This window comes from Acanthopagrus latus, chromosome 10 (genome assembly GCF_904848185.1).
Source record: "Acanthopagrus latus isolate v.2019 chromosome 10, fAcaLat1.1, whole genome shotgun sequence".
NCBI lineage: Eukaryota > Metazoa > Chordata > Actinopteri > Spariformes > Sparidae > Acanthopagrus > Acanthopagrus latus.
The window spans coordinates 21,748,571-21,764,660 of record NC_051048.1 but is presented as its reverse complement, the minus strand read 5'-3'; the positions used below and the strand labels follow the sequence as shown (position 1 = coordinate 21,764,660).

At 43.8% G+C, this 16,090-nt stretch overlaps 1 protein-coding gene across 3 annotated transcripts in view; it reads left to right on the top strand.

Moving 5' to 3' along the window:
• LOC119027839 (pyruvate carboxylase, mitochondrial-like) overlaps positions 1–16,090 on the top strand; it is a 288,386-nt gene that overhangs the window by 57,507 nt on the left and 214,789 nt on the right. For all 3 annotated transcript variants that reach the window (XM_037113321.1, XM_037113320.1, XM_037113319.1), the window contains one exon: positions 5,031–5,149. In XM_037113321.1, the coding sequence (XP_036969216.1) occupies positions 5,031–5,149 (119 nt within the window). The remainder of the gene's footprint in view (positions 1–5,030; positions 5,150–16,090) is intronic.

Genomic DNA, 16,090 nt, shown 5'->3' with positions numbered 1-16,090 from the left:
ACTCTGGTCCACATCAGTGGAGCTGAGGCGGCGCAGGATCCTTGGAATCAACATCACAGAGGAGCTGTCATGGACGTCACACATCTCCACCCCGGTAAAGAAATCTGGAAGAAGAAGAAGAGGGGACTGCATTTTTCTTTTCTTTTTTGAGGGAACCTAAGAAGATGATTGAAAACATCACAAATTGGCATTGGACGTTCCCAAGACAGGAAGGCTTTGCAGCAGGTGATTTAAAGCACCCACGTCCCTGCTGCCATCTGGCAACAGATACAGAAGTACCCGCTGGTGTACCGCCAGGCTACAGGCGAGCGTCTTTTCTCACTGTCGTACTCCGTAACTCGTCCTCTGCACGCCAGTAGAAACAAAGTTGTATTTGTTTGACTTGTAATCTATTCATCCATCATATCATCTTTGTTTTGTAGCATCATGAACCCTGTGCCTTGTGTTTATTCATCAGCTCCTGCTGTGCAGCATGATCATCCACACACACACACACACACACACACACACTGTAGTCAGGAGCTGAATGTGTGAAAGCACTCTTAAAAGTGTGTGTGTGTGTGTGTGTCTGTGTGTGTCAGTCTGTGTGCACACAACAACCCAGTGACCTGTCCTTGTGCCAGCGCAGCCCATTGACTCGTCTGTCAGACCTTATAAAACAGTGACCACTCAATCTGTTACACTGGCTGCTGCTTCACTCACTGACTCGCTCGGGTGTGTGTGTGTGTCTGTGTGTGTGAGCCAGTGATACAGAGTACAATATGCAGTGACACACACAGACACACACACACACACTGGTATATGTGTGAGTAAGTGTGCACTAAAGTCGAGGGGAGGCGTGTGTGAATTTCTGTCCTTGTGCTGGTGATGCTGGAGTGTGTCTTCTACATCTTTCACTGTTGCAGCTCATCAAAGAGGCCTTGTGTTACTAGCTTTATGTATTTGTCATCACGAACTGCACACACACACAGAGACACACACACTTAAGCACATTGAAACATTGGGCTGCACAGTGAGAAGGTTAAAAGAAGGGTGAGTCAGGCTGAAAGAATTAGCATTTCATGTGTGAATGCATATCGAGTGGGCCAGAGCATGGTCAGTGCATCCCATACACTACACACACACACTATGTGTCCTTTTAGGTGATGGTATGTGTGTATAAAGCGCACACACACATACAAACTCACAACAGGGCTGTAGAACATGCAGCTGTTTGAATGTGCACGCCTGTGTCTTGGTATGTATGAGTTTGAGTGTGTATGCATGTGTTCAGGTCACTGAGTGTTGTGTGTTGGACTGTGTGTAGTGTTCCATGACTGTGTGATTCCATTAATGAGCCTCCTGTGAAACCTGTGAAGGAGCTGCAGCTCAGATGCAGAGAAAACTCTTCTGTCTGACTGTGTCTGGATGTTTTCACTCAGATGATGCTTTACGTTTGGTCACAGTGAATATTGATATGCTTGATTTATGTGTGGGTGTGTGTGTTGTTGAATCGAAAGATGAACTTTTTAATTGATTTTCATACTTAAACAGACCAAACAAACAAACTGTCTTCACATGCATGACCCATTAAACTGTGTATGCAGTTGGCCTTAAAGAACAACACAGTTTCATACTGTGTTACGTGTTCAGATTTGGCGGACCCTGCCACCTTTATTAGCTTTAAGCAACACTATATGCAGCTTTAATAATACGAGTTATGAGCTGGATGAGAAGCTGAGGTGCACTGAGCGAGCGGTTCGTGTGCTTTGCATGATGCTTTTTTTCATTGTGAATTCATGTCCAAAACATTTCTCGATCTTTTTTTGTAGTTTGTTTTGTGTTTGCATCGCTGCCAAGTTTGAAACGGCTACAGTTTTTGCTTTGGGCCAACTTTGTCTCTGCAATCCATCTCTCTCTCTTCCTCTGCCCGTTTGATTGGCTTGACAGTTGAGGCTGCCAAATGTTGAGAATCAAAGTGATCCTTTAGGCGCTCGGCTGGTTGAACAATTAAAGGCTAAACTGTTCCACGATGGCAGTGAAGGAATTGGTTGAGGCCACTGACTTCCTCATGGCGCATTCATTTCAAGGAAGAAAACCAAAAACTGTCTATCCATCAAATGGTTTTAGACTTTCAGATGGAGGTAGAGCTGGTGCCTCTTCATTTGTTTTGAGGCGTTCACATCTGCGCCTACTGGGATAATTAGATTTGCTGTTTTGCAGCTTGTGTTTTGGACATCTGATTGCACACAGCCCTCTAATTTCATTCAGATGTTTTGATGTTGTTGTCTTCTGATATTTCCTGCTATGTTTCATAACACAGCACAGCTTTGCTTATGGGAACAATCAGCGATGTGGCTGAATCTGATCCGTGCAACTTGAGCCGTTCTGATTGGTTAAATTGGTGAAAATGGTTGGGAAGCTAATCAGATTGCTTTGCTCAAATCAACTGTGTAATTTGTGGAAACCTGCCATGTCTCGAAATGATAATAATGATAATAAACTTCATTTCTATAGCATTGATATCACATTTGCTCCCTGCTTTGCAGCTCTGATTGGGCAAAATTAAACCAGAGCTGAGACAACCAGCAGTGGAGGTTTGAAGGAAGAGTGTGTCTGCTAACATGCTAATCTCTCTGAAATGTTCATGTTTTCTATCCAACAGAAAAGCACAGAACAATCCGCTCAGAATGATTATATGTGGAGATTAAAGAAAGGACACATGTGCTGCACAGATGTATCAGCAGTGTGCAGAGGACGAAGTGTTAAACAATAATGGAGACGCCGCCTCTATAACAGCCATAGTTAAAACAGACATTAAAATGGAAATACCCAGCCTCTGCCACACTCTGAGCATGTATAACTGAAAATGGAATATACTGAGTTGAAACGTCTGACGAGGTGACCATAGATCGGATTATGTCTTGTTATTGTCTGCTTAATGGAGAGTTAGCAATGAAACTAGCCACTGGGTTGTTTTTATCGGTATAACGAGCAGTGCACGGTGTTTTTAATGGTTCATCTGAACACCACACTGCTGATTAAAGTGAGAGTATTTCTCTTCCCAGAAAGAGAATAACAGTTTCTTGAAAGCTGATCTTCAGTCATTGTTGGACTTCTTGACTCACCATCATGAACAGCAGTAATGATCCATGTCCTCTGAAGACTCAGTGAGCTGTTTGAGGCGCTGCACTTTGTTTTTTTTCAGTCCTGTGAGTCAGTGTTGCTTCATTTTGGTCCACTGAACTGATCTGCCACGCCACCATATTGTATTCTGTAATGCTGCTATATGATGTTCACTTCGTATTGTTTTGTTAAGACCGTGAGCTTTTCTTATTAACCAAGTTGATTAGATACAACCATAGTTGCCAGCAGCCAATGTTATTGCGAGTCAACAGTGAAATGCACTGACAGTCTAATAACTTGTAGATACATTCAGAAAGAGTTTTTAGTGTTGCCAGTGAACAGTTTGCAGACGGGCTCAAGGATGCTCCCCTTGCTGCTGTGATTCATATTTTTTTATTCATACAGTATTAAACACCTTTCCGTTTCTTTGTATTATAAAGCTGTACGAGTTCTTTGCTCTTACACATGTAAGTTACCTACTGCTGATTATTTATCCATCCTGAGTGAAGGATCCCGACTCGTTTGCTTCAGTAGTCAAGTTTTTTTTTCTTACTCTTTGTAGGGTGTACAACTTGTAAAGCCTTCAGGGATAAATATGTGTCAATGAAACTGACTTGAGTAAGGCTTACAGCTGCTTAGTGGTCTTTGAGACACTGTAGACATCATGATAACCTGATAATTGAAATGACTGAGTCTGCTCTGTAAAACATTAGAATCTTCTCCATATTTTGTCAAAAGCACAAACAGAAGAAATAAGAACTAGATCAAGCATGTTGCCCCATTGTTCATCATCAATGGCAAACACTAAATCCTGCTGTTATTTGGACAAGCATAGAAGACCTGTGCAGGCCAAAACACTCTAAATTGTCTCTATATTTTAAGAGACTGAGTAACCAGTAATGAGTGACTGATAAATGATCGCTTGTCAATATTAGCTGCAAGAAGCGTGTTTATTATCAGTGTTAGAAACTGGAAGAATATTACTGATTTTGAAAAACCAGCATTGGAATTGTTTGATCCTCATGTTGTTTCAAATAAAGAATCCTACAAAACAAATATCCAAGTTAGCTGCATGTCAGTCTAACTTTGAAGGTGCCATATGTAAGAATTTTAGTTGAAAAGATTTGATAATGAACTAAAATGATCAACAGAGTTTTAGAAAAATCAACATGTCAAACATATCAGTGTATTGTGTTGCAGAGGCATCTACTGAAGTTAGCATGCTAACAAGCTAGCAGCAGGCGTTTTGGTACAACATTCCTGTGCTGGTGTTGTAGACACTGTTGACACCGACACTGCTGTGGCTCTCTGAGCTCCTACTCTGACCTCTAGATGCACGGCTAATGGTGCTAACTAGCTAACGTCAGCTACCGTTAGCATCAGATAGCAGTGTCCCTGGTTATATGCGGGGTTGTATTAGGTGTTGCAGAGTGACACATGAAATGCGGCCCTGTGTTTTGTTGCATGTGCGCTTCGTTGTGCCTTGTGTGCGCTGTGTGACGTAGCTTAAAGGACACATCAGTGTCGCCGCTCACTAACACTGGCGTGTGACAGGCTCCTGTGTATTCATCGTACCGGTGTTGATTGTGATTCTGATTGCAGTGCTGTTGCTGAAAGGTTCTGGGAGAAAAAATAAGCTTTTATGATGATGAACTTTCAATAAATCCCCTTTGATTAATGATCTAATTATCACATTACAGGAAAATGATGAGAAATGCCCCTCCTCTCGCTCTGCACTAATAAAACATGAACCTTTCCTCATTTATGCGGTCATATTTTTATAGCAAGATGACAAGAGTTTTATTTTTTTGTTCCTTTTGTTGTCATGGCTCATTAAGATGAGTGAGTGCGCCTCCTTGAGAGTTTACACAACTTATATTATTGCTAATAAAAAATTGCTTTCCCGCCGTGTTGTTTTTCTGCAGGTGGGCTACGAGAACGCCGGCACTGTGGAGTTCCTGGTGGACAAACACGGCAAGCACTACTTCATCGAAGTCAACTCTCGACTCCAGGTTGAACACACGGTCACCGAAGAAATCACAGAGTGAGTAGCCGATGCTTACATATGCAGAAGGCTTCGGGCAGCCGGGCAGCTGGGCGGTTGGGGTGGTTGTCATTTTTTGAGTGTGTTTGTGTGGCATCATCTGTCCACAGACCAGGTGTGCAGCTTCAAGGTTAGATGGTTCCCACCATGACAAAGTTGCTGAAGTAGAGAAGAGTGAAGGCTGGATGTATGGAGGAGGTACTGGTTTGGTTCAGAGTGTTTTTTTTGTTTTGTTTTTTTTTTTTTTAAAGCGTGTGGCAAGAAAAAAGAGAGAACAGGTGGAATCAGTGAGGAGACGAGCTGAAAGATGAGGTCAGAAAGAGGGAGAGGGTGGGAAAGAAGGAGAGAGAGGATAATGAAAGATATAAATAGCATTCCGCTCGGCTGATGACCTGTGAGATTTGCTCGGCTGAAACAACACAGATGGGTCTCTAGCTGATACACACAAGACAAACATGAGCTGCAGGTATACAGTCCTGACAGTCACACCCAGACTCACACATCTCCACTCAGCGCTGACGAGTGTACACACAGAAAACTACAATCATGCTAATTCATATTAGATTCCCAGGGTAATGAGCTCAATTAATGAATTTAGCTGACAGTCTGACAAATGAACTAATACAGGAAGTTGTGGGGTGGGGGGGCTGCATGGAAACAAAATGGTTTCACCTGCTTGTACCAAACATGACTGACAGCCGTGTGAGCTGCATCCTCTCGCCGTCTTGATCGTTTGGCTGCTTTCATCTGTTTTGTCTTCCAGTCTTTGTGTGTGTTTTTTCCCGCTCCTTCACAAAGAAGCTCTTTGTCTATCTTGCTGTATTTGCATTACAACACAGTGAGAGCAAATCAGCTCCGGATGAGTTGAACAAACTCATCAGTAAACATTGAACTCCTGCCGATCATAAAGCCAAGCAACCACTAGTCTCAACAAAAAGTGGATTTTGTTCTCCCGAACCATTAATTTGTGTTATTTAGAGTAAAACAGTGTCTGCTTCTAAGTATATCCTGTCAGTTAAGGTCTTTAAATATTTATACTAGCCCTGGGTAATGTGACTTGATGATGACGATCTGGAAAACAAATGTGACAGCGTGATATTTATCTCCAGTTTGGGAACCAGTTAACCCTAACCCTTTTCAGATTGATGATGAGGCACACTTGCCATTTCATATTTAATTTAGAATTTTAAAAAAGTTGCGTGTTCACCTGCCTGGTCTGGACTCAGAGGCGGCTGTGGTGGCTCGTTGTGCCCTGGGTTGGGTTCAGTTAAGGAAACGTGTTATTACTTATATTGTTTATGGATTAATAAACCCCTTGACAGTCCCAGTGCCTCCCACGCAGGCCACTTTACTTGGCTGATGAGACATCTTCCACGGAGTGTGTGGGCCTGTGCAGAGCCGCTCTGATTCTCCTGGTAGCTTTGTTTCTCCTGTTACAGCAGGATGTATTTCACCTTTATGATTCCATTAAGAGTGTATGAGGTACCTCCGCAAATCCCCAGCGGAGCTCCACCCTGAAAACACCTGTGAGTTAGAGTCCAGTGAGGCGTTTACTCGTGTACAGACGCACTGAGGCACTTCATCCTGAAAACATTTGTAAAGTCGCTCTTTTAAAACTTTGTCTGTATAGTTTGAACATCCATGTCTGCATCGCCCTGCTGGTCTGCATATCAGTTATTGATCTGATCATAGCTGACCTCGTTTACAGTTGGAGGCGTCCTGTCGACAGTTTTATAGACGTCTGGTGTTTTCTGTGAACGTACGATGTCCCTCTATCATCGAGACAACAACTGAAGAGCAGTTTCACACATTTTTAGTCTACATTTATCCACTATTTTATTAATATATTCCACTGCTTGTGTGACCCTCAGACATCCGTAAACCGATTTCAAGTACCCATAAGAATGTGCTCACCTGAGTAAAGGTATGTTTGCACAAGAGGTTTTAAGAATTTCAGCAAGTGGAAAATTTCAGCTTTGGTTCAAGTTATCACTTTACACTCAGAGACCGTTTAATACATTTTGATATAAAACACATATAAAGGGTATTATGTTAAGTGCAAGTACATTAAAAGTTTAAAAAGATGTGTAGTGGTCGGGAAGTCCTGCATAATGTACCTTTAATACTGTCAAAATACAAAGTAGTCACCATTCTGTGTTAGATAAGGATGAATAAGGAGGCCTCACAGTGCAACAGATATAAGACAGTAAAAAGGTGAAAGTGGCGTTTAGTTAATAAAGAAACATGATTTGTAATTTGTTGAACTAAAGCAGACTCCTACAGCCTCAGCAGCTGTGTGACCGTTTGCTTCTCCACATTTTTAATTATGTTTTAAGTTTCCTCTTCAGCACGATTTCTTTACATTCATCTTACTGTCTGAAAAATTGAAATGTGCAGAGTCATGCTGTGGCGGTTTTGAAGAAAAGCAATAATGTGGGAAGAAGACGGGCTATTTAACTTTCATAAATAATATATCTCAAGTGTACAGAGTCGATATATCTACAATGTAAACCTTCCAGAACTGCCTTTTGTTTCTGTTACTGCTATTGAATGCAGTGTCACATTGAATACATTTAAAACTGGAAAAAGGCTATAATGGGTAGATAAAGCTCTGAAGAGCTCCGGCAATATCACACTAATGTTTTCATCTAGTTGCAACTCGCCACGGATGTCATGCAGCATTATTTGTGAGGAGAAAATGAGAATGGTGAAGATCTTTGCTCCACTCTGTGCATCAGTAGACGTTTTCTTTATATTCTGTCTTTGTGCCACCGCCACCTCCGCCCACCCGGCTTTTGTTCTTTTATATCCCTCCTCCCTCTGTCTGTGCGCTTTGCTTTTATAGTAAGACAGCTTTTTTTACCTGCCTTCACTCTCACACACACACACACACACACACACACACACACACACACACACACACACACACACACACACACACACACACACACACACACACACACTCTTACTTGTGGACACCTTCGTCCTGCAGCGCTGCTCTCCCATCACGAGACAATAACTTGATGGAAAATCATTCTCATGTATTACAGACTCCCCCCACCACACACACACACACACACACACACACACACACACACACACACACACACACACACACACACACACACACACACACACACACCCTGCTCTGGTCCTGTACCGGTTTGTCACATCCACTTTGTTTCCCGCTGAGAAAAAAAACCTGTATCGCCCAGGAAGTTTGACGTTTTGGGGAATTGGGGTCATTTAAATCTGCAGGAGTGCAGTAATTACTTGAGCCTGAGCAGCGCTGTGTTTGAACCGTCATGTGCTGAAAGTGTCGGCTGTCACGGGCGACACTCATATCGGACCGAGGTTCAGTTCTAAGCAGCCACGGCTGAAAGGAGAACAAGACGTTCCCAGTAGTGACTCCATGTGCATCCATCTAAATGTACTACAAGGGAACAAGTAGTATTACATTTGAGTGTAAATGGTAAAAGACTGTATGAGGTTTTACTGTACTTGGACATTATGTCCATTATTCTCAGTTTCTCTGCTCGGCTCCGCTGCAGCACCACTCTCTGAGGCGTGTCAGCACATTCCTTTTTGTTTTCTGTGTGTCTGAAAGCGACTGTGTTACTAATAGACCTGTCAGCGAGGTATTTTTCATAGCGAGTTGTGAAACTCCCCTTTTAAACTCGCCACTCATTCTCCCGCTCTCCTCCCCACACCGTCTTTCATCACTTTCATCTCTGCTGCCTAATTCCTCTCTCATCAATCATTCCCCTCGTTCCCTATTCGATTAGCTCAGTTTCTCCCTCTCCAACTTGGTTGCTATTGAGCCTCAGCTTCTTTGTCTTTTATCTTCATTTGTCATTTGATTTTTTTAAATTTTTTATCCTCCTTCCTGCTGCATATATTCCCAAATTCAGAGGGGCTTTTTGTCTGTAGCCTCCTGACGCTGTGGGAAGAAGCCCACCGTTATTGTATCACTGATTCTCTCTTTCATTCTGTCAGATCTGTGTGATTTGTACTGATCCATCGTTTGGTGTTTGTTTTGGACTGTGAAGAGGAAACCGCAGTGGGCTTGTTATATTCTACAGGTCCTTATGTAATGTGCAACCCCCTCTGTTGAAAAGACAGTTCTGATTACAGTCACAGCAGGTGGAAACGTGGGCTGGTTCAATAAATGGCACCAAGATTACAAGAACCTTGAACAGAACCGGTGTAAGAAGAGCCAGTTTGGTGGAAAAGGAGCATCTGTGTTCAGCCATTTCAAAGTTGGTTAGTTGGTCCAGATTAAAGTTTTTGTATTTTTGAATTTTTAATTGATGAGTATGAAAATGTACGAGCTGCTGGCTCATAATGAGTCTTTGTGATCTGGTGGCTCATCGTCTAGCAGCTGTTTCAAGCAAATGTTTGTTCACCTGATCTTGGCCAGATGTAAATTTAACCTGCACAAAACTCCAGTGAGTTAAGAGGTCGCTCCACTGTGCCTCCTGCTGCTGCCCACCTTCACCTGTGACGTGCTGAAGTTTCTCACCGCGTACCAACCATCTCACTGAAGTCTGGACTGTTTTTATAATGTTCAAGCTGCAGAAAAATGGATTCAGTAAGAGGCTCAAAACTAGATTCACGTTTTGTATTTTCTTCCCTAATTATTACTCAGAAGTAGTAAATGCATATAAAGGCTTCATTCATTTGGTGAAGTTACTCTGACTGACACTGTGGTTAGTGTTGTCAGATGTCAGTGAAGTGGTTCGGGGTCAGCTGGGGTGCCAACTGACTTGTTAAGGAGTTTCTGCACTTTGACATGAAACTTGTTGGACTCTGTAGGAACTGCTCAGGCTGAACTGAGATAACCTGGATGCTTGATATCAGGGCTGCGGTGATGAGAAGCCCAGGTACACAGTACCACCTGCAGACGGGAGCTTAGCCTTGTTCTCCCCTCAATTAGCCGCTCTCACAGCAGCTTCCTCCCCTTTGATGTGTGTGTGCGTGCTTGCTATGCAGTTTGATCTAAGTGTTACTAATGGGATGCTGTCTGTAGCGAGGGTCAGCGCGACACACGCTCCCGTGTCATCGTCTCCTCTCTCCTCCTCTACCCTTAATCCATCCCCTTCTTCTCTCCCATCCGTCTCATCCTTCACTCCTCCCTCAGGCTCTCTCCTTCATCTGTCTGTCCCCAGCTGACTCACTGCATCCGTCTCTCCACCTTCGTCCATCTCTCCATCCGCCCTCTCTCTCTCTTCCTCGGACCATTGCCTCCTGTTCTGTCTCCCTCCCTCCCTTCCGTCCTTTCAGCCCTGTCAGTTCCTCCGTCTGTGTTTCTGCTACTCCACTCTGTCGCTCCTTCTCCTCCCGTCACATTCCTCTCACCTCCATCGCATCTTTGTCATTCTCTCCTCTCATTCACATTCATCCTCTCTTCTCCCCACCTTGACATCTGTCTATTCATCCATCTCCCCCCCTCTGTCCTCTACCTCACCTTTACCTCATCCCGCTTCGCCTCACACCTCATCTTTTCTTAGTACCTTTATGAACTTCCATGCTCCCTCCTGTCTGCCCTCTCTTATCCTGCCATCTTGTGACTCTCCACCCCCATCCGTCTCTCGCTCCATCCTTCCATCAGGCTGTAATCAAGTTACTATGAAGTAATTAAGTCACATCGGCCGAGACAGGTCCACGAACAAGTAATTAAGTCAGCTCCTTTGTGTTTGCTTTGATTAGCGCCTGTCACAAACAATGAGGCATTTTCTGTTGTGATAGCATCATATTCCAAACATGGCGTGACTGACTGCTGGCCTTTGACGTCACATTACGTAACACGGTGCATATGCTACGTAATTTATGTACGCTAACTCTTGCAACATAACTTGCAAATGAATAAGTGTTCCCCACTAAGACTTTTCTTCAAGGGAAGATTCCAGAAATCAAGTTAGGATAATTACGTCAAACTTGATATATAAACAGGCTTGATACACTGGGAACAGCAGGAATGCATTCATGTGATGTCACGATATGAACAGCCCCTGAACAACAAATCTGGAAGTTGGAACAAAAAACACCTCTTGTTGAATTATCTATTTTTTGCATTTTCTGTTCTGCAGCTATTTGTTTCTTATCGGCCAGCGTAGAGCCAGTACAGATGAATCTTGGCAGAGATTCTGTATAATGATGTTGGGCTCTAACCCCAAACACAAGCTGCCTTTGTGAGGAGGCACAGCAAACATACCTCCTAATACTTAATGCACAAACCCATCTTAACATCTATTTTTCCTCTTTTCCATACGTCCTCCCACCATTGCCCCGTCCTCCTCTCCCCTGCCACCGCTCCCCACACTCCCCCGTCTCTCTACCATTTCTTCCTCCTCTGCTGCTCCTCTTCCTCCACCCTCTATGAATATTGCTTTGATTGTCGCATCGCGTCTCTCGCCTTTTCGCCGGCGCTGCAAGCTTGTGAAGGTGGCATCTTTTTTGACTGAGAAGGCATCCTCTCACTTTTCCACCGCTGCTTTTGCTCCCGTCTCTCACTCGCTCTCAGCGGCAGTAATGGCTTGCGTACACAAGTGTCAGTGAGGAGGCGGAATACCACAATCTATAATCAGAATGAATGCCCACACACACACGCTCTCTCTCTCTCATTCACAGATGCTTACAAAAATACGCCCCCGTCTTCAAACAGTTTGATGTCTAAAGGCATCAGCGAAGACACTCTTGCAGTGAAAAAACATTGCAGAGGAACATTATACGAGTACCTTTTTATCTGTCTTCCTGCATTACTGAATTCCTGCACAATAGAGGCACCTCTGTCCGACGCGTCTCCTGAGTGTGTATGCAACAGACCAAATGTGAGATACATGGAGGATATATTTTGTCTGGGAGGCATACCCTGTGTGTGTCTGTGTGTGTCTGTGTGTGTGTGTGTGTGTGTGTGTGTGTGTGTGTGTGTGTGTGAGAGCTCCTCGTGGACGAGACGCTCGTCTGTCTGAAAGGCCTGAGCGCGAGTGTGTTTACGAGACAGCGAGACCGCCTCTGCATTCAACTCCAGCTCTGCCTTTGAACTTCTCCTCTCTCAAGGTTCAATTTGTCCATAATTTAGCTTTAAACGATCCTTCCTTTGTGCGCGGAATGTGTGTTTTGTCAGTGGCAGCGTGGAGTCAGTGATTGTTTGCGTGTAGCGCGCATGTCACCGTCAAGGGACATTGCACATTCTGTTAGATTGGTGGACAGGAGTCCTTTAGATCCTAAAGTGATGTAATTATACCCCCAGGCTCCCGCTGTGCTGTGTGGTGTGTGTGTGTGTGTGATTGCATGCCCAACAGATAGATTCCTGCCTATTTGGACGACATGGCACGAGGACACAGTGTCGTCAGTGGGGCTTTCAGTGAGTGTAGACGTGTGGAACAAGTGTCATGTGTGTCCAAAGTTTCAGATGTGGATCGCCCGTACAGCAGTTCCTCCAGCTCCTGCATTAGTCCGGTCCGTAATATTTCATCGGAAAACCCAAAAAAAGCACAACAAGTCGACCATGTTGACGTCCAAGAAACATTTTCTTTTCCCCGAAGTCTATTTATTTCTCAGGCAGCACTTTCAGACACGCCATGCATCGCCCCATCAAGCTCCATCAATTCAAATCCCGGCAAACAATTTCTAAACCTACACCCAACCAGAACCGCGTCTAACCTCTGACGCCTCAGACTAACTGTTTGATTTATGGAGCTTTTTGTGAACACTGTAAGTGCTGGCTCTTTATAATGTGGACAAAAAGCCCTGTCGGACTCCAGCTGCACAAACTTAAGGCTGCTGACCCTCCGCTCACATTAATGTTCAGGTAGTTTCCATTTTGAATGGAGTCTTTAGATGGTGACGGCTATTCGTCGAGCTAAACGTGGGGTTGCCTTCTGACACTGCACTTAGGACACATCTCACCAGAAGGTCTCTGACAAATGTTTTTTCCAAGGTCATCCAATAAAAACTCAACGAGAAGTCCAAACTGTCCTCAGGATCCGTCCACTCGTCATCTTCTGCTCTTTCTGGGGTCACGGAGGCAGCAGGACTACCGAGGTGTTCCAGATTTCTTTCTCCCCAGCAACACTTTCCAGCTCCTCCTGGGGGATCCCAAGGCCTTCTCAGGCCAGTTTATCTGCTCCAAGTCCCCCCCCGATTCACAAGCTCCTCACCCTGTCAATCTTTGGCATGACAGTCTGGCAAAACACCTGCCTTTCTGCTGATGGCCCATCAAAGCGTCTGTCCGTCTCACTCACTCTCACATCCAGAGCACCATAGCCTCGGGCTGAGAGTGGGATGAAAGTGGAAATATTAAATTTTAGCTAAACTTGTGTGACATGTTGACCAACTCAACTATAGATACGCCTCATGTGACTGGATCAAAAGCTTCAGGAAACCTACTGAAAGGACCTTGAGGTGGGATTGTTTTTTTATCAAAAGCTGAAAGTTGATTGTCTCTATTTTAAGTCCTTAACACAATCTGTGAAAAGAAAACAAGAAAAGAGCAGGAGCATGTTTATGCCTGAATGATTTTGGACCCTAGCAGAACTTTTTCTGCTCCCTGGTTGGACATCGTGGTTATCTTGAACACCATCTCCAGGAAGAGAAAAGAAAAACTCTCAAAGACAACTTTTGCAAACTATGCTCGACAAAAATAACTTCAGCTCAGGGTCAAGCCACCATCTCAAATCTCATAGTCTTCATCAATGAGCTGCAAAATAGCACGAAGCGCTGTGTCAGACTTTTTGAGAGCAGCTTCTGCCAAGTCATTCTTGGCTGCAGGAATCCCCCCCAAAAACAAAACAAACTGCAGAACTCTACTGGAAAAATGTCAAAGGAGTGATGAGCAGACCCAGTGAGGAACGAGAGAGAAGCTAGTGAACTGGCCAGACCTATAAAATGATTTGGCTCATGATTTTGACATCAGAATCTCTGCCCTCCAGCAAACCAGAGCAGTGTAGCTCTGATACTGCACTCACTTAAAGGGACGGAGCACCACAGAATCCACCTCACCTGCAGGGATATTTATCCATCTAGATTTTGTCTGCCTTCTCCAGAATATAATGGAGCTAGATGCTCGAAGGACAAAATTACATTTGAAGAAACTCCACAGCTGTATGAATTTCCAGAAATCATAGACCAGCTCCTGCAGATAATCCACAAGAACCATTTTCTGTTCCACCCACCAACCTTCTCACTGTGCAGAAGGAAGGAAAATATTAATGCTATCGTCTCTGGCTGAGGTGTAGCATTAGCTTGCATAGTGAGCTAACCTCTCGTCCATAGGTAGATGAACACCTTCCTCTGCCCAGTGATGAGTAAAAGGAAGTAGTTCCAACATGAAACCACTCTTGTGAATTGAGAAATTGGATTTCAGCTTTTCAAATCTTTTCTTTTTGGCTCTTTGGCCAACACAAGCGGAGTGCCATCTACTTCCATTAGATTGGAGAGAAGGCAAGCGTCTTTATGGCCAGTATCTTTTGAAACTGTGCAACTCACACCAAAACTATCCAGGTGGATAAATAGCACTTCAGGTAAGAGGAAAAATGTGTTTTTGTATTTGGGGTGATCTGTCACATTTCTATATATCATTACATAGAAGGTATACTCTTTGCAAGCGTTTCTGCTGATGTGTCCGACTCATACTGAGCTATGATGAGTTGAAGGGAACCACAGTGTAATATTTCAGATAAGAGTGACATGATATGGACTGCTGACATGCCCAGTGCTGGATTTCTCTAGTAGTTTTTGACTGACAAGGACTTTTATGTACTGATAACTATATTTTGGAGTGAAGCCATCATATTTTTGTGCAGCGTCTTTAATTTCGCCATCTTCTTGTCAGTTTGTTTCCCACTTGGCAGGCAAAGAAACGCCTCTGAAGCGGCTTTTTAACCCCCAGGAAAAGATAACTAATCGTCCTCCGCTGCAATGTGGTGATAAATAACACGTTCCCAGAGACGATCAGCGTAGTATTGAAAACCAAATCTCTGAGGTCATTAAACAAACTGCATCGAATCCATCACAGAGACGCAGGGTGACGGTGACTGGTCGATGCTCATTTTCAAACAAAAATCCAATAGCGTGCAGATATTATTATATTGACGGACTGCTGACTGGCTTGACTGGGATCTGCATTTACAGCCGCAGAGCAGTACAGCAGTCCTGCAGGAGTGCAGATAATAAATCTGTTCATGCATGCTCGCGCTGAATGTGATTAAATGTCACATTTGAATTGTTTGAGGTTGAGGGCATCACACAGACAACCATCATTGACCGCTTTAACAGTGTTGGATCGATTGTCTGCTTCATAAATACAGTTTTTACACATCGAGAGCCGTGATAATGGAGCGACAAACATCTGAAGCCAATTTGTGTTTAAAAAAAAAACCTTGTTTTGTTTATAGAAATGGCAAAAAATTGCCCAGAACTGACATCACAGTGTTCAGTGTAACAACATTTGAACTGGATATTATCTAATATTTCATGTTTTGATGCTGTGATTTTTGCTGGTTAAGAGAAAAATTGCTGTCATTACATCCCGTGTACGCAACTAGTGGAAAGCCTGCCATGTAATATTGCTCTCTGGAAGTGTGTGTGATTGTGAGGCGGTGCTCTAGAGTGATGCCTTCATTGCGTTTAGCTGTAAATACAGCGATTAGATGAGCAGATGAAGAGGCGGCCATAAAGTATGGTGTTTGTCGCAGCGCCGCAACAAGATTGTGAGTGTCTTTAAAGCAGAAAACAAGCACATTCTCCACTTTTTATTGCTTTCATTTTCACAAATTTGGCCGTTAAACAGAGTGTGTTTGTGAGTGCACTTCGATGGCTGTCAGAGAGGACTGAGCCTGCATTGTTTTTGGGCTTTGCTGCTTTTTGTGGAGGGAGATGCAGCACCGGTTTACTCGCTTCTTTGGCGCGTGCACATGCATTGATGTAATCAGCACTTGA